Source organism: Diceros bicornis, chromosome 1, assembly GCF_020826845.1.
Source record: "Diceros bicornis minor isolate mBicDic1 chromosome 1, mDicBic1.mat.cur, whole genome shotgun sequence".
Classification (NCBI taxonomy): Eukaryota; Metazoa; Chordata; class Mammalia; order Perissodactyla; family Rhinocerotidae; genus Diceros; species Diceros bicornis.
This window is the reverse complement of record NC_080740.1, coordinates 11,827,869-11,851,089: the sequence shown is the minus strand read 5'-3', so window position 1 is coordinate 11,851,089 and position 23,221 is coordinate 11,827,869. Positions and strand designations below refer to the sequence as shown.

The 23,221-nt window shown below is 34.8% G+C and overlaps 1 protein-coding gene across 2 annotated transcripts in view; it reads left to right on the top strand.

Moving 5' to 3' along the window:
- EDIL3 (EGF like repeats and discoidin domains 3) overlaps positions 1 to 23,221 on the top strand; it is a 372,749-nt gene that overhangs the window by 264,377 nt on the left and 85,151 nt on the right. For both annotated transcript variants that reach the window (XM_058526450.1, XM_058526363.1), the window contains 3 exons: positions 12,293 to 12,448; positions 13,780 to 13,924; positions 17,858 to 18,042. In XM_058526450.1, the coding sequence (XP_058382433.1) occupies positions 12,293 to 12,448; positions 13,780 to 13,924; positions 17,858 to 18,042 (486 nt within the window). The remainder of the gene's footprint in view (positions 1 to 12,292; positions 12,449 to 13,779; positions 13,925 to 17,857; positions 18,043 to 23,221) is intronic.

Here is a 23,221-nt window from a genome sequence, read left to right as displayed (position 1 = left end):
GATTGTTTAAGAGGAATTCTATTACAGCACTGAGGACCAGTCATACCAGAACTATGAGCTAAGCACTGTTGGTCTGAGTTACTCCTTTCATCCTGAAACACCTCAAATGCCTTCCTCCTTAGGCACATTCATGATTCTTCCCACCACCCAGGTCTCCACAGAAGGTGATAAAGATGCGTTTCATAAAATACCTTATATTAATGAGATAATGTGAAAGAACAGTGGAGTTCCAACTCCCTGTAATTTTTAACTAGAAGCTTCTGGTGATAATCTTCCTGTTTTTTTTTTTTTTTTTTTACCCCTTATGTGACATCTTTACAATCCAAATTCTTAGGACTGCCTGGGAGGCTCAAGTTATTTCTCATATCACACAAAACAGATAATTACCTATTATTTTTGCCTGCATCTGACTTGTGTTGCCAGCTCCCAAAAGAAAGCCCTCCTAGGAGGGTTGTCTTCACTGAGACCTGGGAAAGCAAACTTAAGTGAGGTCCATTATGAACCATATTGTGGATAGAAAAGAAATCTCATTTGCAAATTTAAAAGTTTAAATTCTATCAGTGCAAAATCATTGTCTGGAAATTTCAAATAAATGTCTGTACTCACATACTTCCAGACCCTTCATGTTAGGAAAAAGAGCTAATTGAATGCATGTTTTTTTGCCTCACCACCAGAGGTAGAATGTTAGTACATAAAATGTAATCTCTGTTAAGATGAAATTATCATGAATAATGACAATTTACAATTTTGAGGTTGCTCTAATTTTCTCCAATTACACATTTTCTTTATAATGATCATACAAAAATAATATTTTTAATTCAATAGAAGGACAGCTCTGATATTCAAGTGAAATACTTATTTCCTGAAATTGAAAGGTGGTTACACTTTGGTCATTCTTTCCTTAAGAAATGTGCTTTTCTTTTAATTTAAGCGTGAATGTGTGCATATCTAATATATAGAAACAGCAAATTCCTCATGTTATATTTTTAGCAATTCAAATGATGGAATATGTATCAGTCTCATCCCGTCTAGCAGATTCTTTTATTACTTAATCTTTTACCTGGTACTTTTATTATTTATATGATAATCCATACCCTCATCATTAAAAAAGAAAGAGTATTACTTTTAAAATCTCTGTACACTAGCACTTAGTAGTCAGTTTAAACAAATTGCCTGTGTTTTGTGCAAATTATGAAAACATTAGTATGCATAATGATTGCTATAAAGTCTCATTATTAAGTACTGTATATTTATATAGTACTTTAATGTAATATGCTATCTAATCTTCAAATCTGCATTTTGTGTGTGTGTGTGAGGAAGATTAGCCCTGAGCTAACATCTGTTGCCAATCCTCCTCTTTTGGCTGAGGAAGATTGGCCCTGGGCTAACATCTGTGCCCATCTTGCTCTACTTCATATGTGGGACGCCATCCACAGCATGGCGTGACAAGTGTTGTATCAGTCCGCACCTGGAACACGAACCTGCTAACCCCAGGCCACTGAAGCGAACTTAACCACTATGCCACCACAAATCTGCATTTTTTTATATAGCAACTCACAAACTACTGCTTGTATGTATGCTTCAATAATCATGAGGTAAATGACCACGAAGTGTTTGATTTTAACATGATTTTCCTAAGAATGAGTTATGAATCAGGCATTTATTTTTTTGCTAGTTGATATTGTTAAATTAATTAAACAAGGAGACCATTAGACTGAAGTGGCTTTAATGCCTTAGCAACCTACATAAGCAAACCAAAACCTAAGCCAGTAAATACCTCAAGGTTAAGAAATTGAAACCTAAGCACAACCAACTACAAACAGGGAACTAGGCTTTCCCAAACAATGCAACCACTTAAGCTACAGCCAATCACATATTTCCCTTGCTTTGCTTCTACCTCCTTTCTATAAAAGTCTCTCCCCTGGCTCCTGTTGGTGGAACACTCCTAACCACTTCTGATTTGGCACTGCCCCATTCAAATCAATTTTTACTCAAATAAGCTCTTAAAATGTTTAATATGCCTCAGTTTATCTTTAAACAATATTCATTTGGCAAATGCTTCCTAGAATTTCCTCAAAAAGAAATTCTTTCTCTTCTACTCCCTAAGTATTACAACATTTAAAAAACTGAATGCTTCTTTTTCAATTAAATAAGAAAGTGATCTCTTGTCGCAAACTGTGTTTGTTTGCATTTTATGTTTGGATTATTTTTATGTAGGGATACCAGCTACCAGTCAGACCCACACTTGAGTGCTGAAGAAGCGTATCACAACTTCTGATAACAAGCTTGAGGCAGAGAAAAACGATTAGCTGTTCGTAAAACTACTCTTAAAGCTAATTGCTTATTTAATACTAGCTTTTGCCTAAATTACAACCATAAATAATTTTAAGTGTATTATTAGATAATAAGTATGTTTGAAATGCTTATGCACTGTATTTTATACTAGGGAATGAGTCTCAGGAAATGCTTTTGTATGTAACAGTAATATTACATCAGATGGCCATACTTAAGTCATTTTTCCTCAGGATAGAGGAGTAAATGGGAGAAGCCAATGATCCCTTCCCCTACTTGGGATATCATTTGCCAGCACTGATTTGAGGATAAACTTCTTTATTTTGTGACATTGTTAGTCGTTTCCCACCTTCCTTCCTCTTCCTTTTTCTTATAGAAACCCAACCTAGAAGAGTTGATGTGTAACCTTTCATTTCACTTTCCCTGTGTCGATTTAGGCAAGTGAATTATTGGAAAGTGCATGATGTTGTGTTGTATATGTGTTTTTAAATTTCCATAAATGGTATTGTGTATTGTGTATATTTCATTTGGTGCTTCCTTTTTCACACATTCTTACGTTTTTTACATAGCCATATATCAATCCAGTTCATCACTTCTGACTCTTGGAAAGTATGCATGCACACACACATGCATGCACACACAGATACATTTTATGTTTTAAACCTCTGTTCCTCTGGGAACATTCACTTAAGGTGTTCTTTGCTAAGGTAAAAAAATTCTACAATAAGTATATGTGTGCATTTCTCATTGAGCACTTATGCAAAATTTGGGGAGGGAAAATACTCAAGAATATGTTGCTTAATTTTTACTACCAACTAACAGATTGAAGTAACTATGCCAGTTTATACTCCCACCATCAGCAGAGGAATACTTGACCAATACTTGATATTATCTTACATTTTTCTTTTGCCATTCTGTTGGCTGTAAATTGCTATTCTTTTATTTATTGGCATTTATTAATTAATAGTGAAAGTTTAGCTGTGGGTGTTTCCTTTTGTCTGAATTGCCTTCTAATATCCTTTGCTCCATTTTCTATTGGTTTCTCCATCTCTTTGGTGTGTATGTGTGTATGTGTGTGTGTGTTTGTAAAAACCCTTCGTGTATTCAAGATGAGTAGTTCTCAACTGAACATGTGGTTCACGTATCCCTTGTGGAAGCAGGGGGTCCCAAAGTAGGTTCATAGGTCAACGCTATTTCCACAATCATTCTAAGACTTTCTTTGCCATTTTTGCTGTATTAACATTTACACTGATGCCACAAAACAGTGGTAAGTAAAACTGTTGGTGCCTTAGGACAAATCAAGAGAGTGGCACCGAACTGTACTAGTAGTCATTGTATCCATCTCCATCATGCACTTGTTGAAGCAAAAAAATAAAAGAATATCCAGCTCGCTTAAGGATGTCCTTGAAGAAGCTATAATGATCATTAATTTTATTAAATGCCAATCCTTGCTATGTCTTTAATATTCTGCATGATGAAATGGAAATTACGTATAAAGCACTTCTGCTAAGTACTGAATTTTGACAATTATCTCAAGGAAGAGCACTTGGGAGGCTGTGTGAGTTGCAAGCTGACCTACCACTCCTTTGCTGAACATCATGTTTGCTTTGAAGAAAAACTGACACATCATGACTATTCATCCCTGGATACTTGCCGGATATTTTCTTGAAAATGAACAAAGTAATACTGCTACATAAAACAGCTGGCAGTATTTGTTGTGATAAAATTAGAAATTTTGAGTGAAAATTAGAATTTTGGAAAAAAATGTAACTGCCCAAGTTAGCTTGATAGCTTCCGATACTGATAAAGATGTTTCTGGTGAAACTGGTGGTGATATTAATGAAGGTGACTTTATGACATTATATAACAAAGTATGTCATCATTTAAGGAATCTGCATAGCTCGGTGAGCCTATATTCTCCAAATGACCGGTGTATGATGTTACAAAACATATGTAGAAGATCCATTCAAAGTGCAAGATAAACAAATGGATTTTAACATAACGAATGTTAAAAGTTCACTGGTAGATTTCAGATTGCACGCTGCAACTAAAATTTAAGAAACTATTGCTTGTCAAGTTTTGACGTGGCAGCAAAGAAGAATATGCACACTTATCTGGAAAGCTTATTAAAATACTCCTTCCTTTTCCAATGACATGTCTGTATGAAGCTGGATTGTCTTCATATGCTTCAGCCAAACAATATTTTGCAGTAGATTGAATGTAGAAGCAAATATGAGAACCTACTTGTCTTCTCTTAAGCCAGATATTAAAGAGATTTGCAAAAATGTAAAATAACCTCTTCTTAGTAAATTTTTGGTTTTGGACAATATAATTATTTTTATAAAAATATGGTTATGTTAAAATGTAATTGGTTTATTATTGTATTTTTAAATGAATTAACAAATGTTTCTAAAACTTGTCAGTTTTAATTTCTAATACAGTGAGCACTGATGTACATATATAACCCACAATGCCGCACGTGAGTGTATGGTTCTTGGGGCCTTCAATAATTTTTAAAAGTAAAGGAGTCTTGAGACCTAAAAGTTTGAGAACTAGTGTACTAAGTAAGCCGCTGTCAGTCTTTGACGTTACAAATGTCTTCTGTCAGGCTGTCACCTTTCTAATAACCTTACCTGTGATGTACTCGGTTGAATGGAAACCTTTAATTTTTTTTGGAGCCAATTCCATTTTTCCCTTCACATTTTGTACTTTTCTGGTCTTAAAAGAACAGCTTCTTCAACTCTGAGGTCACAAAAATATGTTTCTACGTTTTCTTCTATTAGATGAATAGTGTTACTTTTCACATTTGGTCTTTAGTATATTCCAATCCAACTTCATTTTTCTCTATATAGAGAATCAGCTTTCCCAGCACCATTTACTAAATAATCTGTCCTTTCCCCACTGACGTGCAGTGCTGCCCCAAGTGTAAACATATATTTGGGCCTCCCCCTGGATACCCCTTCCAATTCCACATGGATATTTATCTGTCTCTGTGCTAGTATCATATTATTTTTAATTAAAATGATCTTGTAATGTCTTAATATATGGCAAATTTCCCCCATTTCTTACATTTTTTCCAAGATTCCTTTAGCTGTTTATTAATAAAAGTTTATTTTTCAATGTATAATTTAAAATAAAAAATATAGATTTTTTAGAATAAATTTATGGCACAGAATAGTGTCCTTCTGGAATTTGATGAAAACTGCACAGATTTTAAAAACAAAATTGAGGGAACAAATTTATCATGTAGTCTCATCCATTAAAATTTGTACTGATCTTGTATTGTCTTTTAGTTAAAAAATACTCTCCATAAGTTCATATTAATTATTAGGTTAATTTCTAGTTTTTTTATAATTGCTTTTGCTATTATAAATAACATATTATCAATCATATTTTTTGATTTAATTGTATTTATATTTTGAATAGGTAAGACATCCACATATTTCAAGTTTTGAAAGACACAAAAGAGTATACAGTCCGTCCTCCATATCCGCTGGTTCTGTATCAGCGGATATGGAGAGCTGACTAGGGGACTTGAGCGTCCGTGGATTTTGGTATCCTCCGGGGCCCTGGAACCATCCCTCTCGGATATGGAAGAACAACTGTACTCTCAAAATTCTTCTTTCTTCTCTCCCCAAGCTATCTGTTCACCTCCTGTTGAAGAAACCACTGTTAACCAGTTTTTTGATTTTGGCTTCAGTGGCATTATAATCATGTACAAGAAAATATGTATGTGTATTATTTGCCCTTTACGGTAGTATAAACAGGAGTGTGCAATACATACTGTTCTGGTGCTGAAGTCTTAATGCTGTTTCCACATAATTTCCAGATAATTGTAGGTATTCTTCTTTGATACCACACCAAAGCTTCGCAAGCAGTAATTTCTTAAATCTTATGCTAAGATCTCTCTCTCCCTCTCTCACCCTCTCTCTCCCTCCCTCCCTCCTTCATTCTTGTTCTTGTGTTTTACAACTGAATAGTATTCCATTTTCTGGACTTTTCCGTAATGAAATGACTTAGACCCCTATTGATAGACATCTTCAATAGTTTGCAATTGTGTTCTACTGTGTACAGCACTGCAGGGAACCACTTTCTACCTACATCAGTTGCCTATGTGTGATTATGCTTGTAGGCTACATTTCTAGAATGAAATTGCTGAGTTTAAGAAAATGTGCATTTGTCATTTTATTTCACGTCACTAAATTGTCCTTCATAAAAGATTGTGTCATTTATACTCCTACCAGGAGTATACAAGCTTGCCTATTTCTTTACACTTTTGCTAATATGTAATCAGTTTTTTTACTTTTTGCTAATATGAAGGTAAATTATAGTATCTTGAGGTAGATTTAATTTGTATGATGAGGAAAACTGAGTATCTTTTCATATGTTTAAGAGCCATATGTATTTCCTTTGATGTCAACTAACAAAATCCTTTGCCCATTTTTTTTTTCTATTGGGTTGTTTGGGTTTTACCTATTAATATGTAAAGTTTTCTAATTTTTTTGATTAATCAATTCTTTTCTATGATATAATTTGGAAAATATTAATCTCAGTTTGTCATTTGCATTTTGATTTCATTTTGCTTTTTATCTTAAAGAAATTTTTAGTTTAATGTAATAACGTTTTTAAAACTAGTACCGTGATTAGATAATCATTTTCATTTCTGAGATTATTTTTAATTCTATATGTTCCTCTTTTCCTTTTGTGGTTTCTTTTTGCCTTTTCATTTAAGTGTTTAATTTACCTGGAATTTACTCTGGGATAAGATGACAGATATTGATCTAAATGTATTTATTTGATATGTCTACCAATTTTCCCAATCCAGTTATTGAATATTCTATCTTTTCTCCACTGATTTAAATATCACTTATTTCATATCCAAAATTTCCTTACATAGGGGGATCTACTTATTGATTTTTCTATTCTGTTTTATTGATCTATCTGCCTTTACATGTGCCCAGTGTCACACTGTTTTAATTATTTATATTACATTTTCAATTGATAAGTGCTGAAATAGATTAATTATATGTTGTTCTTATATTAAGCAAACTTGCAGAACTTTTTAACTGGTTTTTATTATTTATTGCTTCTCTTAATTTTTCAAAGTAAATTGTCACATCATCTGACAATATGGGCAATTGTTTCCGATCCCATTGCCTTCTGGAAAAGGTCTATAACCTGTCTTGCTGCTCACTAGTTTATTCTTCAGCTGTGTCTCTTTGCTTGAAATCGCCCCACTGGGAAATTTATTTAGCTTAATTTTAAACTTTATTTAACTTTAATTATATTTTTCATTCTCAACATTTCCAACTGGTTCTTATTTATATATTTGTTCCTGTCTTATGTTTCAAAAACCTCTTTATCTTTTGGGGTTTTTTTTTTTTTTTTTAATTTTCAAGTCTTAACCTGTCAGTTCTATTAGATTAGTCTTTCCTAGTATCAGTTGTGTTTCATTTTTCTTCTTTTGATTATGGTGCTTGCATTCCTCAGAGAGTTTGTTGTTAATATCTTGGCTAGTGATGCCCCTGGAGGGAGAGGTGAGACGCATGCCCCAGCTTCAGCTGCTCCAGGTGGATTGAGTTGGTGCAAAGAGGGGACCTCATGACAGAGTTATAAAGTCTATTCAACTCGGATCTCTCTTCTCCCGCAAAAGACCTCATCAGCCCCAGACGCTGCTTTTACCAGGACCTCCGTCGCTCTGTTTTACATCCTTAGTCCACAGATGAGAGATGTAGGGTGCAGAGGGGGAAACACTCAGGCCTGTTAGTGACTGCAGGCTCCCCATTCCAGCCTGGCCCACGTTTCACCACTGCCTCCCACTGGCAGTGGGCTGGAACTGGGTAAATCAGGAAGGAACCAGACAGGCAAAATGGGAATGACAAATGGCACATCTAGAAAGCTCTTCCCAAGCCTGTCTCCCATCATCAGCCCTTGGAGTTCCCCTCCACACATCCCAGACACACACCATTGGGATCTCAAAAGCTCCTGTGACACTAAGGGTTTCCGTGGTTTTTTGTGTTCGAGTTTGATAAACTCAGTGCCTGCTCAGCAACTGTCTGATCTGGAACATCTCCAGGGCTGCATTCGGGGGAGAGGGCCAGTTGCCCATGCTAGTTGCTGTCTTGTCAGGAACTCATTAATTTTCCCTTTTCTCTCATGTTTAAGATAATAGTTAGATTTACACACACACATATTAGCCCTAAATATCTTATTAGTACATAGCTTTGGAAGTTGTTTTCAAATTTATTTTTGTATAGTTATTATAATTATCAGCTCTTAAAACTACAGTACATCTCTACAAATCCAAATTCCCTAACATTAGGTGGTTAAGGGTAGAAAAAAGGAATGCTCCTTTTCATTAAAAACAACAACAATAAAAACCAAAAATCAACCCAAAAACAAATGCTCTAAGAGCTTTCTAGAGAGCAAGTATTATCAAATTTTTACATGCATTATGTTGTATAATCTTCACATGTAATCGGTCTATTAAAATCCCTTTTACAAAGGAGGGAATTAGACTTCAGAAAGTTTAGACAAATTGTCCAAGATTATGTTGGTGGGAAATGACAAGAGCCAGGGTTGAACCGGTCAGTACTTCTCTGCCTTCTGCCTGGCCTTTGCACGGGTTCTAGGCATTCCAGATACAGATTATGTTTCTTAATATTTATATTCATGCAGGGGACACAGTTCACTCAAAAGACTTTAGAATACACTTTTGTCTTTTAAGGCTGTACAGTGTACCTACCATCCAATGGAACAATAATTTCTCTGAAACCAGATAAATAAATGAAAATATTTTATTGCATATCCAAATATCCATCAAGCTCAGGGAGTAATTTTGGAATTTCCGATGCAATCCCCAGTAGACCTTTAACATAGTGTCTGGAGTGGTCCAAACAGGCAGAATAAACAGAATAAAAGGCAGATCACCTGTTAGCCAATGTTATTTTACAAAGAGATCATAAATAATGTTAGAATGAGATGAAAGAGGATTACTTGCAGCAAGTTTTGTGGTGGAGATGTTTCTAAAATCATGCTGTAGCCTTCTTCCAAGACTTAGTTTATTTCTCACAGCAATATAGATTCTTGGTATTAACTTTGAGTATGACCAAGATGGTGAAATCTTAGCTGTTTTATATTGAATTCCTTATTATCCAAGCTTAATAATGCTAGATACATGAGAACTCAGAAATCTAAAACCTAGTAACTGTTAATAATCCCAGAACCTGTATTCTATAAATCACCTTTTGGTTTTTATTTTTTATTTAATGAAAACAGCACTGATCTTTAATTACAAATACTTACTAAAAGTAGACACAGCCCAAGCTGGGTGTTGCTTTACTATCTGGAGTTCCAGCTTCTGAAGATATATATTCTGAACTTGTAAATATTAGAACATAGAGGAATCTTAAAACATCATTTGTAATGATTTAGAGAAAAACATACTCGAATTTTTATTTTTCGATTGTTATACTTCTACAATTTAAACTTTAGAAAATTAGTCTACAGCTCCTCAGCCAAAACTCTAACAGAGATCTTTTGGCCTTTACAAGAGGTGTAAACAAGATAATTGAAACAAGATAAAAGAGAATTGAAAAGGAATGTTCAGCAATATCGAGTGTGGAATTTGGTTTCCAAAAGGGGAGGAAACATGATTCAAAGTGTCTGCTGTTTATGTTGTATGTATTAGAAAGGTTTATACTATGAGGAGTTTCAGATGAAATAGAGAAAAAGAATGCCGTACATAAGACACTGGAAGAATATTGCTCTCCCATAGCAATGTACTAATTTACCTAACGTACTGAAATAAGGGATTTTTCAGAGGTTACCCATTGCAAATCCCACAGTTAAAATTCCAAAATCAGTCTTTAAAGAACTAATTGAGATAAATATTAAGAGTAATAAATAAAATGTATCTTCATGGGGGATGTTTGAGCCTCTAAACAAGAATGGGACATAAAATGGATTCATGACGGTAATTTTGATGTTTGAATATTGAAATGAGAAAAGCAAACTTGGATATCTAAGTCAACTCATTCGACATTGTAGGAGAGAAAAGGGACCAGAGACACAGAATTTAAAAACAAAACTGTTGTTTACAGGGTCTGCAGTGCAAGAGTGAAACAGGGGCACGCTCACCAGTCAGAGGCTGGGGACTAGCCACCCCAGTTCTTTTTTTGTGTGTGTGAGGAAGATCAGCCCTGAGCTAGTATCCATGCCAATCCTCCTCTTTTTGCTGAGGAAGACCGGCCCTGAGCTAACATCTATTGCCAATCCTCTTCCTTTTTTTCCCTTTTTTTCCCCAAAGCCCCAGTAGATAGTTGTATGTTGTAGTTGCACATCCTTCTAGTTGCTGTATGTGGGACGCGGCCTCAGCATGGCCAGAGAAGAGATGTGTCAGTGCGCACCTGGGATCCGAACCCGGGTTGCCAGCAGCGGAGTGTGTGCACTTAACGGCTAAGCCATGGGGCCAGCCCCCACCCCAGTTCTTTAACTCACCAAAAGTCCAGGTTTTCTTTACACATGTGTAAAACCAAGAATTACCTCATGAGCACCAGTTGAGGAGGAACTTCATGACATTCAGAGGGGGAAGATGAGACTTTGGGAAACTTAGAATGAAGAGGAAGGGGGACCTTACCGTGTTGGTGAACTTCCAAAAGCCTAAAAGGGCTCTGACTCCATGCAGGATTCAGGATTGCCCATGACCCATTAACACATTTAAAATCTATAAATCCAGGGAAATAAAATACTGTAGGCCTTTTAATAAGTCACGGTGTTTGTCTGGCATGGGAAAACTTTAAGGATTGCTTTCTTGGTTTGGATTTTTAACTCTCTAACTATAAGAGATGAATATATATATATGAAACTCATTATAGAGGGGCTGGTTTCTTCATGCACCTCCTCCACCATTTCAAATGTTAACTCTCAGAGTCTCAGTGTAGAGTAAAAAACCCTAATCACTTACATGATTCTGAAGATTTTCTGGTTTTCTGTGGAAAATGGTCTCTGAATCATTAACTTAATATTACAGTATAAGACATTTAAATTTTCCTGATTTGTAATTGGTGGAGAGGGGACTTTATAGCAATTTGTCAGGAACATTGAAATAATACATTTCTATTAAGTTTAAGATTTTGTAGACATCATAAAGGTATTTTAAAGCAAATGGGACAATTTTTAATGTTTGCTATATATGAATAAAATGTTTTTCTTGCATCGTAGCATTTAATTATTATATGTTGTGTCGAAAGGAGCTCCCTATTTAAATATGAGAATAATATTAAAATTTTTATTAGATAACTATTACTTCTGCAGCAAACTATTGCAGGGTGATTTGGAATGAGGAGAAAATATGGGGAAAATACCAGTTAGAAAGTCTCCATATGCTGAAATGAACAGAAAAGCAACTATTTGGTGAAAAATCCCATGTTACCCATAGCAGAGACTACAGTATAAAGATCCAGAAACTGAAGATATTTCTGTTTGTTTTTGTTTTTTGTCATCATTGTTGCCTTTACCTTTTCTTACTCTTTCTAGTATTCCGAGACCTCAGGGGGATTTTCATTTTAAATGGAAATTTGTTGATGCCTAAAGCAATTGAAACCCACTAACAGTTATGTTGACATTGGAGTTTAATAGTAATGTCACTGAGGTTATTTTGGCAAGATAATAGTCCCATTTTTCAGTTTACTAGGTCACACCTCCATATCATAACCAACCAAATGTTTTCTATTCTTATATTTTTGGGCACATTGCCATTTTCAAATTTTGTTCACAAGTACTGCTTTACTTAAAAAAGTATTCCATTAGAGGAAGATTTTGAAGCTAATCTTAATATATATTTAATATTCATCTGAAAAAAGTACAAAAAATCACTAGCTTTTTATATTATTTTAAATCTATACTAATAAATAAAAATGTTCCATTCCCAAAGTTCATATTGTCTATCTTGTCATCTTGAAAGCAAGAGATTACAGTTGATTATGCCTTGTCTCCTCAGATAAATTTACAAAGAAAAATGAGAGTCACTGGCGTGATTACCCAAGGAGCCAAGAGGATTGGAAGCCCAGAGTATATAAAATCCTACAAAATTGCCTATAGTAATGACGGAAAGACCTGGGCAATGTACAAAGTGAAAGGCACCAACGAAGACATGGTGAGACTGACAACACACTTAATTTAAAAGTAAAATCCCATTAATAATCATTGATTACCAGATGCCTAATGAGTCTTCAGCAGAAGCCTTATGTTGTTGAATATAGATTTATGATTTTTTTTTAACTGGACTAGTTGGGCGAAGGGAGTAAGGAGTTTTTCCAAGTTATAGATATACAATGATCACCATTTAAGGCTTCCTCATATTTTAATTGGTGGTCCTATAAACACTTCATCACAAGGTTAGTGTAGTCCTGTGTATGACAATTAAGTTTTATTTTAACAATAGTCAGCTTTCGATTTCATTTTATTGCTTTGACAGTGTAGCTCTCTCCTTAATCAAATACCTAGGGATCAAGACTGTTTTTACAGGAAAAATTATTATTTTTAAAGAAAAGCACCAAATGGTAGAAAAGATGCATATCTTTTTATACTTCATACTAGAAGAAAATTTTGTTATTTAACAAAATAAAATATTTTAGAGGAAATGGATATAATATTCAGTGTCTCCTTTGCTTTTTCATATGATATTCCCAGTTTTTTATTAATTTCCTCCCAAATTTTTAATTTTAAAAATATCAGGCTCCAGCTCATCCCATTTAAAACCAAGTCATTAGACTAGACTCTCATAAATTTTATTAAAGATTTTTAAAATTACCTTCTGAAATGAATGTCAATAAAGTTTTCTGATTACCAGATTATATAAGAGGTAAAATAAGAATGAGATGTAAAGGAATTACAAATACATTTTAGCACTTAAGTTTTGGAAAGAAACAGTTTTTCACTGGAGATATATATAAAAAATTATGGGTCTCTTATCCAATGATGTGGGACTGACTAACAAGGAATAATCTTGAGGAATCAGACCCTGAAGCCTCATAAGTCTGATCACAGCATTAGAGATCCTGAGTGATCAGGAGGCACTGGTGAAGACTGGTTCCTTGGGGGAAAAAAACCAAACACTGTGAATACTAAGTAGCAAAATGGACAGACCCAGATTAAGTTCAAAGGTTTAAGGTGCCCATTTCTCAAAGAAAGAGAGAAGCACTCCCCTAGCTCTGAAGGATTGGCCTTAAAATTGACAAGACCATCATAGTAGAGTATAGGTTATACCATAGGCCACAGTGGTTTATAGCTTTAATTAGGATTTTATCTATAGGTTTTCTATTCCCTGCTGATGGCAAGGCACTTCCTAAATGCTCCAGACCCCCAAATAATTTAATCCAATCTTTGAAAGATTATATTGGGTAAGATATAGGGTTAATATATGAAAATAGGTAAAGAAGCTATTGCAATTAATTATCTTAAACTCTGTATGATCTCTTCCCTCAGGTGTTCCATGGAAATGTTGATAACAACACACCCTATGCCAACTCTTTCACACCACCCATAAAAGCTCAGTATGTAAGACTCTATCCCCAAGTTTGTCGAAGACACTGCACCTTGAGAATGGAGCTTCTTGGATGTGAACTATCGGGTGAGTCTCATATTATCTATCTCTGTATTTTCTTTAAAGAAAAAAAAATCACGTTTGTATGTAGTCTGCTACTAACTTGCAATTTTTTAACACCCATAGATACTCATTTCTGCTACAAAATGTCTAGGGCATTGTTCAGTGAGAAACTGTGTGTGTGTGTGTGTGTGTGTGTGTGTGTGTGTAGGATAAACTCTAAAACATGCTACAGAATAGAATTAATGTAGAAGGAGCAATGTATTTCTTTGGTCAAAGAAAGTACAACACATGCTCACTAGAAATTTTTGTCAAATTTAAACGTGTCGCGATGTTTTTGGTAGTAACTATGATTTATGTTTTGTGAGAAAAATTCAATAAAAACTCGAATCTGCCTGACCTCATAAATTGCAGTTCCATTTAGGCTATAGGGTATAGAAAAGTAAGAACTTGGTTTTGGTTTTTGGGTTTTCTTAGGTTTTATGAAACATGTAAATTTATCAGTCCTCCCAAGGAGACAATATTTCATTCAATACCAAGATTGCTACTATAAATTCATTCTTGGATCATTCTTATCTAGCAACTTGCTGATTGTACAAACAGTGGTTATCCAGCTCAAAGATAATCTGTCAAAGGACTCAGAGTTAAATAATTCTTGTCTTCCAGGAGCATCAGTACTAGATATAAAGATGAAGACTTAATGTGTGGATCTCACAGTGGTCTGGTTTCAATATAGCTAGATTCTGAACTAACCAGAAAATCTTGTCTAGGCATTTCACTGTTATATGTTTGATGGTTTTTCTTATATTTCTAGCATCAACATTTACAGACTACCATTGCCTCTCTAGCCTGAAGTTATGTTGTTCAAACAATTATGTTTTGAAGAAAACTAAAAATTCATGTGTGCCCTATTTTTTAACATAACCTCCAAGTATAAAAGATTTTTATCAAACTTACAATAATACCGTTTAGTTAAAAATAGGAGGACACATCCCTGCAAAGGGACAACTGAGAACTTTTTATTCTTTCAAGAGGTTGTATATAGGTTAAAATGCATACTTGATATCTGTTTCCCTTCTTAGGTTTATTTATGATGCCGAGAAAAGGAATGATTTTTAAGCAAATACTAGTTACTATTAAAAAACAACCAAACTTTAGATGAACCCATTACATTTAAAGGAATTGGAGACATTTGGCCACACACATGAATCTATTTTAAGAATCACGTTTTCATGCTATATATGAGTATATTTTATGAAGCAACCAACATACAATTTTAGTAGCATTAATTATCCTAACAGGGATGTTTTCCTTATTTTGGTAATTCAAACAGGCTTATTGACTACCAGTAAATCTCAGCAGAGTTATTGCTGTACGATGTTTATATTGCATGTCACTATATCACCACAGGCCAGTGTCATCCCTAAGTCATTCATCACAAAGCAATCAAGAGGAAGCCACAATATGATGAGGTTTGCTGCAAGCCCCGTGGTTTTTAGTTGCTTAACATCACCTTCCTCAGGTTTTCAGTCTTTTGATTCATGAGGGTCAGTCTCTCGTACAGTTACACTCCTAGGGTGTGACTATATTTTACTTTCAAGTTTGACAAGAGGTTACACCTGACACTTTACAGATTTTATGTTCTCGAAAAGGAGCTGTATCTCATCTCCCAACCCAACAAATTGATTTTGAACTTGCATGCAGAGAATACTATCTCTCACTGGATGCTTTTAAAAGCTAAGGCACTTCACTAGAGAAATAAACAATTTCTTGTTAATACTTCATTTTATTCAAGGGCTGTCCACACTGGTAAAAGAGTTAATTAATTTATACGTATGAGATCGTATGGATGAGAAGGGAAATTTGTGGGGTGAGGCAAATGCAGAGGTTAGCTGTAACACTTGGAAATAAACAGTAATATAATGTGCCAAACTATTTCCCACAATCCAGTGCAACACTGTAAAGCCCAAGGCTGCCTTATTGTAGTCAATAAACTGTTACAGAATCTCACAGCCTGCCTAGAAGATCAGCAGTTAATCTTTTCCCAGACGGTTTAAAAGAAAAGCCCCTAAATTCTCTGAAAGAGATATGATTTAAGATGTTTAGAATGACATGGATCATGACCATATTTAGTGGAGGAATAGTCATTCATTCATTCTTTGAACAAATTATACAACACTTCCTCTGGGCTAAGTACTGGACAACCGAGTGAGTATGGAATGAATTCTATGACTAAGTAGAAATGGTCAAAGTAAAGACATTCCATTTCTATTCAATATTTCAATACTATGTTACATCACAAAAGGGAAAAAACAACTACTTTTCTTTTTCCCTTGCATCTCTTCCGCAAGCCAAGGGAAATTTTACAAAGACTCCTGTAGCAGGGTGGCGTGGTGGGTGGTGGTTGTAGTAATAGAAGAACAAGTCAGAAATCTATAATGCAGACAACACATGTTACCTTAGAACTGCCTGGAGAAAAATGGTATGCCCTTAAGACTGTAGAACTTTCTAGAAACTTGGAGATTTGTCACGAAATTTTTCTTCTTCAGAATTTACATTTAAGATTTAGAGCTATTTTTATCATAGGACGTAGGGTATAGGTCTCCTACCCCAAAACCCAACAAGACTTGTGCTAAGACACACAATTGGCTAACCCTCCATGTCAGTTTTTGTCATGTTTGCATAGGATAGGCATTTCTTAGAAGGTGGAGATGAAGGCAGACATGGAGGAGCCTCAAGAAGGGAGAAGTAATGTAGATGGACTAGGACAGAAGGCAATTAATTATAGTTTCTATTATTATCACTATTTTACAGATGAGAAAACTGAGGCACAAAGTGGCTAAATAATGGGTACAAGGCCACACCGTAAGTGGGGGACCAGTAGAGTGTGAGGAGATGGCATTGATTGACGAAGTCTCCTCTTTTATCTTGGCTTTCTTGATGATTTAACTTACCTTGTGTGTTCCTTGGCCAAAATGTAACAGTTTTACATATGGAAAACTCAACCACTGGCTAATATGATAATAGAATTACGCCTCCTATTACAAGCTTTGTGAATGGAATTTTGTCACAGTTGCAACTCAAGATTGGAAAATTGTGTGTATGTACACACGTGCACACAGTCTTTCAATGACAGACAAACCCAAATTTTACACTATGTGAAACCTGGAAAAATATGTGGCCGATTTGAGAATCTTCCAAAAATATCCAATACTAGAGGCTATTGAGTATGATCAAAATATAAAAATTTATTAAAAAAAGCTTGTCCAGTAATGGTTTTTGCTAGAATTATCTTATTTTCTTCTGTTATCTATTAGTTTAAATTCTACATTTGCACAATGCCTGGAACATGGTGTACATCGAATAAATATTAGCTTCCTACCTTCCAGAAGAAGCCTAGTTGATGCTATAAGAATCAGGGATAAAGATTGACAGACGTTTCTTGGAAAAGAAAATGGTGTCCAGTTTTGAATATACCATTGGAGCAGTTTGTGAAAATGACTTTGTACTGAGAAAATTTACATTTGCAGTATTATGGAAGCAAATAAAAGAAAAACAAATATACTTTGTGAGAAAATGCTCCATTTTTAAAGACACAATGAAACTGTTGAAAACCAGAGAACAGTCATGAGGCGATCAGTAATGAGACAGGAGAGAGCATTTCAGCATTGTTTTCATTTTGCAAAATCATCTGTCACTGAAAAGTAGTTTGAATTGTCTGTCTTGTTTTCAATTTTTCCAAAATATATTCAGACAAAATAGCCTGTATTGGCTATCTTGTTTTTTGATTTTGTTTCAGATTTATTTCTGATTATAGCCTTTTTTTGAATTTAGATGCTCTCTCTTTGGGGGAATGAATAGCATTATGCTTAATCTTCTCTTGCCTATCCAAAATGAACAGAGAAAACTTTCAGGGTGATGAATTATTTTTCTCATGGAGCTCTTCTCATTTTCTTTCAGGCTGTTCTGAGCCTCTGGGGATGAAATCAGGACATATACAAGACTATCAGATCACCGCCTCCAGCGTCTTCAGAACTCTCAATATGGACATGTTCACTTGGGAGCCGCGGAAAGCTCGGCTGGACAAGCAGGGCAAAGTGAATGCCTGGACCTCCGGCCACAACGACCAGTCACAGTGGTTACAGGTAATATTTTCAAAAACTGTTTCAGCACCAGCTGCTGCTCTTCCTTAGAAGATTTCCTGGTGGTTAGGTGGAAATCAGAGGCATTACCTTCACACTAATTTAAATGTGCCTTCCTCTTTGGCTTAACTAAATTGGTAAAACAAAAATTCCTTATGAAACCATGTCCCCGTGCTATTTTTCCCCTGATATTGATTTATAGATGTGACTGTCAGATTGGTGCAGTAGATTGTAGCAGATCACACTATGTTTAGGTCAATTCGATCGATTATGAGAACATTTGCATTTTAACTGTCCTCTATTCTAATGCCTTGTGTCAATATTGGTTTGCAAGTGTAACAGCAGGGCTTGAAACCACCTTGAAATCATGCCACTGACCTGCAGACTGTTCCCATAGAATCATGACTCCTGACTTATTAGCTCTTTACCTGTGGTTGCTAAGCAATGGAGAATTTGATTGCATTCTCATGTGAGAGCTTGCTTATAGAAGGAAAGCATAGATACTGCAGAGTTATTTATCATTTGCAAATGAAGTAAGGTTACAGTCAGTGCTTGTTAAAACAATCTTCTTTTTAAAACAGTGGAGTACTGTTAAGTAGGCACAAATTTGTTAATCTTCTGTGGCAAAGAAAAGTAAGACAGCTTGATTCCATAATGAGGTCATTTTATTTGAAAGATATGAGTTCTACTCTTATTGATTTTTATGCTGTATCCAAGAGTTTCAAAACTGTGGTAATTCATTGTATTTCTGGGAATCATGAAAACAATTAAAATAGCAAATGTCACTGCTCTTCAAACCATATTGCCCCATCTGAAACTGTTCTCACCAAGTCACCTGAAATTTCCATTAGTCTCTTAGTTTTTTCTTCGCTTGGCGTTAATTTTCCCTGTTCTCGAAGTTAGAAATATTCACTTTTTTCTTTACTTTCCCCTGAAATTCTATCTGGATCCTTACTGATCTAGCACTTTATTGAGCTCTTTCATTGGCTACCACACATTATGAATAATTTGTATGTCTTTCTCCTTTTACTATTCTATGAACTTTTTGAAGGTAGGTTTTATATATATATATATATATAAAATATAAAATATATTTATCATCCCAGAACCCAGCCTGATGTCCTCATCTTATATGTAGCAGGACTTACTAAATTAAATCATTCATTTAACATACCTTGATTTGTGATGCATCTATGAAGCATCACATAGCATGATAAATAGTGATGATTCATGAGTGAACAACACACTGTTCACGCTCTTAAGACATTATCACTTCCATAAACCATTCCCTTTATTTGGTTTGCATGACACCATACTTTCTTTGTTTTCATCTATCCCCCTAGCTCGTGCTTCCCAATGTCCTCCAGGCTACCCTTCCTCTGCCCGTCATCTTCCTGCCAACCTCACTTCCACCAACTCCACACACTCACATTAACTGATTGAGCAAGTACTGGTTATCTCAACTACTGAAGAAAGCTGCTCTAAAATCATTTCACTTCTCACCGTCTCCACCACCAGTTCCATGATCTAGGCTACCTCCGTCTTCCACATGGGTTTTTGCAGAAGCCCCCTAACCAGCATTCCTGTTTCTGGTCTCACTCCCTAGAAGTCTTTTGCCCAAATTGTAACCTGTGTGATTTTTTTTTTCTAAAATGCAAATATGATATTCTTACTCCCTTCTTTAAACCCTTCAATTGCTCCCTACCAGCCTCGGAATAAAGTGCAGATTCCTTAATATAGCCTAAAAGTCTTTTCGTGATTTGGCGCCATTTCATCTCTTACCATACTCTTCTAAATTTGCTTCATTTTCTCAAATCAAACACTCTCTCTCTTCCCATTCCTTTATAAATGTCCTCTTCCTAGAGGAAAAGAATGGGAAGAGCACCTCTGCCCACGGCATGACCAGTCTTCTTTTGGTTAAATCCTTCAGCTACGGTTTGGATCACTGTCCTCTGGGAAGGCTTTGCCACCAGCCCCATCTCACGCCACATCTGGCTCCTGTATACAACTGTGTCATCTGTAATTCTGTCATGGTAGCATTAGCACCCCATATTGGAAATTGTGTTTTCATGCTAGATTGTTTGCTTCAGGAGGGCTGGGACCCTGTCTTTTTGACTTTCTCAACTTGTCCAGTACCCAACTAAATACCTGTCACCACACCTGACACATGGTAGGCGTTCAATATTTGTTGAATGAATGGATGAATGAATAGTTCAAAATATAATTCAAGTTACTGATTTGGGCCTATAGAGTATATAATTTTGATCCTCAATTTAAGAGACCAACTGCTAATCTCCTCAAATTTTAAAATAGTATTTGAAAAAAAATCTAAAATCTCATATTAAAGATCTGGCCTTTATAATATAGAAACTAAATTTTTATAATATAGAGCCTTTACAAAGTTTTCAAGTTCTTAATTTGAAGAAATCGTGGAAAAATTTTTCATTTGTTAGACTTGAATGGTAAAATTAAACTTGCCCTTGTTGCTGTATAATAATTTTTAAATTGGAAATATTCCAGTCATATGTCAGATGAACTGGGTTTAGCTAATATTGTTTGTGAGTCATAATGCCATGTGGAAAAAGACAAAATATTTTACACCCGTAGGTAACTCAGACAGACTAGTAGACTCTAGAAACATCCACACAAAGGGATTGGCAATGGCAAATTTCTTTAGAAAGATAAAAATAAAGCAAATATTTTTTACATGAATCAGCATATAAATTTCAGTGCAAACCTCCATCCATCACTTTTTTTAAAATGGCTTTTCAATTGTCTTGTTAAAGTCACTTGCATGCTGAAATTGATTCATTCTGCTGGTGACAGATTTTCTGTCAATTCAAGACCAGTTCTTCCAGTATATGTCTATTTTTTGTTGTGTCAAAACATATTTAGAATCTCCAAGGCAAGGTAAATTGACACATTTACTTATATTTATTTTTTCTTTTTGACATCATGCAAGAAAATGCTCCAGAATTGTGACTATTTTTAGTGTTTTCTCCTCAAGAGAATATAATCTGTTCAACTGCATGTTGTTATTCTTGTTAGTGTTTTTGTTGAAGATAAGATTAATATTTTTATAGATAATGTATAGGGTGATTTTGTTTTTGAATTGTTGATATAGGGTCAATTTTTATCCCAATTTGAGGCTTCTGAATTGTAAATTATAGTTGTGTTTTTAACTAAGATGCATCAATTCTGAGAAATAGCTCTTCAGAAGAGAAACTATGTCTATTTAAATTCCCTCCTTCATTGTCAATCTCCTGATAACTGATTTTTTAAGAAATTTCTCTTATGCTATGCAAGTAACCCTCTAATAACGAGAGTTATATTTCAGTTTAATAGATTTTTCTAAAACCTAACCAGATAATATCTGGAAATAAAATTGTTGTAAATGAAAGCCAGAAAAGCCCTTTTACCTAATTGTGATATATTTTAAAGAGTTCTTATGTATTCTTTTAAGAAATTCTTTTGTATTCAAATATCACTTTAAAATTTTATTCTTATTATTACTCTAATATGTCTTCCAATCTCTTCTCCAAGGTCAAAATCTCAGAAGCTTCCCAGGCAAATTTTCTTGTGTTGTTATTCAGATGTGATATTACCCAACTGATTAGCTTCCTTGAGCTACTATTCATCATGAAATCATTATGTTATTCCCATACAAACATGGTGAAAATATGTTAAGTCCACTGGCAGTCTTAAATGAGAGGCATTTCTCAGACCTCTGAAAAAGTGTCATTCCATCACTTTGATGGGCTTGACGTTTTCTAGAACTTTGAGCAAGAAGCCCTACCAATGCGTTTACCAAGCCTCCTAAGGTTAAATTTCAGTTTCTGCCTTTCAGAAAAATCTTACCCACACCTAAGTTGAAAGATCATAAGCCAATAATTCCTGACTCCTAGTTGTACATTCCTAACACATGGATGGACTAGATTTTAATCCCTGTTATAAAAATAAAGTGACATTTAACTTACTGAGATCTTTTAGGATTAGACTATTATCTTCTGTGGTTAGTGTCTAAACAAAGGACTCAGAAATTTATTGGATTTTAAGGTGGATTAAATAAGCCAAATGACAGGACAGGGGAAGCACATAGTAGGTCCCAGCAAGGGGTAGCTCCCTTCTTTCTCCTTCTAGTGGCTTGTGTAACTCAGGAGAGCATAATCTGACACCACCAATTATAACCAAGGATGAAGATATGCATCCATATTCTCTGCTTCTTCCAAAAGGGAATTTCCAATAAAACTGTGAAATGTAGTCATTTATTATTAGATGGGTTGCAGACTATGAGCAGTGTTGATAAATTATGTGAATTGACATTGGCAACCAAAAACTACTAAATTTTTTACCTAGGTAGCATCATATTTTTCAGATTCTTTACCTGGGAGTAGTAATAATATTATTAGTAACTTAAAATGAACATTATATAATTTGGCAGTGTTCTCTACTGAAATCATATTCTTACTAGACTGCTTATATGCTTTTATGTCCATTTTCAGTGGCTTTTCAACAGATTGAGTAAATTCTGTTTTTATTTATGCTCAGATTATACAAACTGATTAAAACTCAGCATGAAATTGAGATGTTTAATGACATTCTATCAGAGGTAAGAGCATTACTGATGATAATCTTATAAATTGTGAATAAATATTTTGGTATAGTAGATGCAACGAAACAAGGAGCACTCTGAGAATTAACTTGGATTGATTAAAAACTTTTTTAAACAAGACATCATGAATTCTCTTACAGTGAATACATTGTGTATGTATTCATTGCCTTATTGGTGGTGACCACCTTATTGGTGGTAAATATGGATAATTCACCATCCATAATCGAATTTACTAAAAAGTTTTCAGATTTCATAAAGGGTAGCATAGTATAAATGACTAATAGGAAGGAAAATGTCATAGTGTCACCTAGGAAATGACCTTTGGTCTATTTCATGAGACATTTGCTAATTTAAGGTAGTCTGCATAGTATTTCAACCAAATTAATAGAATTAATAGAATTGTTAGACTGCACATTTTAGTATTGACCTTCGTCAAAATTGCAGCTGACCCTACATAGCTTCATTTCAATACTAATTTTATAGAAATATGTAAGAAAGAAATTGAATTCAAGTTTTCAAATTAAATAAACCTTATTTAATTTATTCCATTTTAGATTTTTAAAAGGGAGT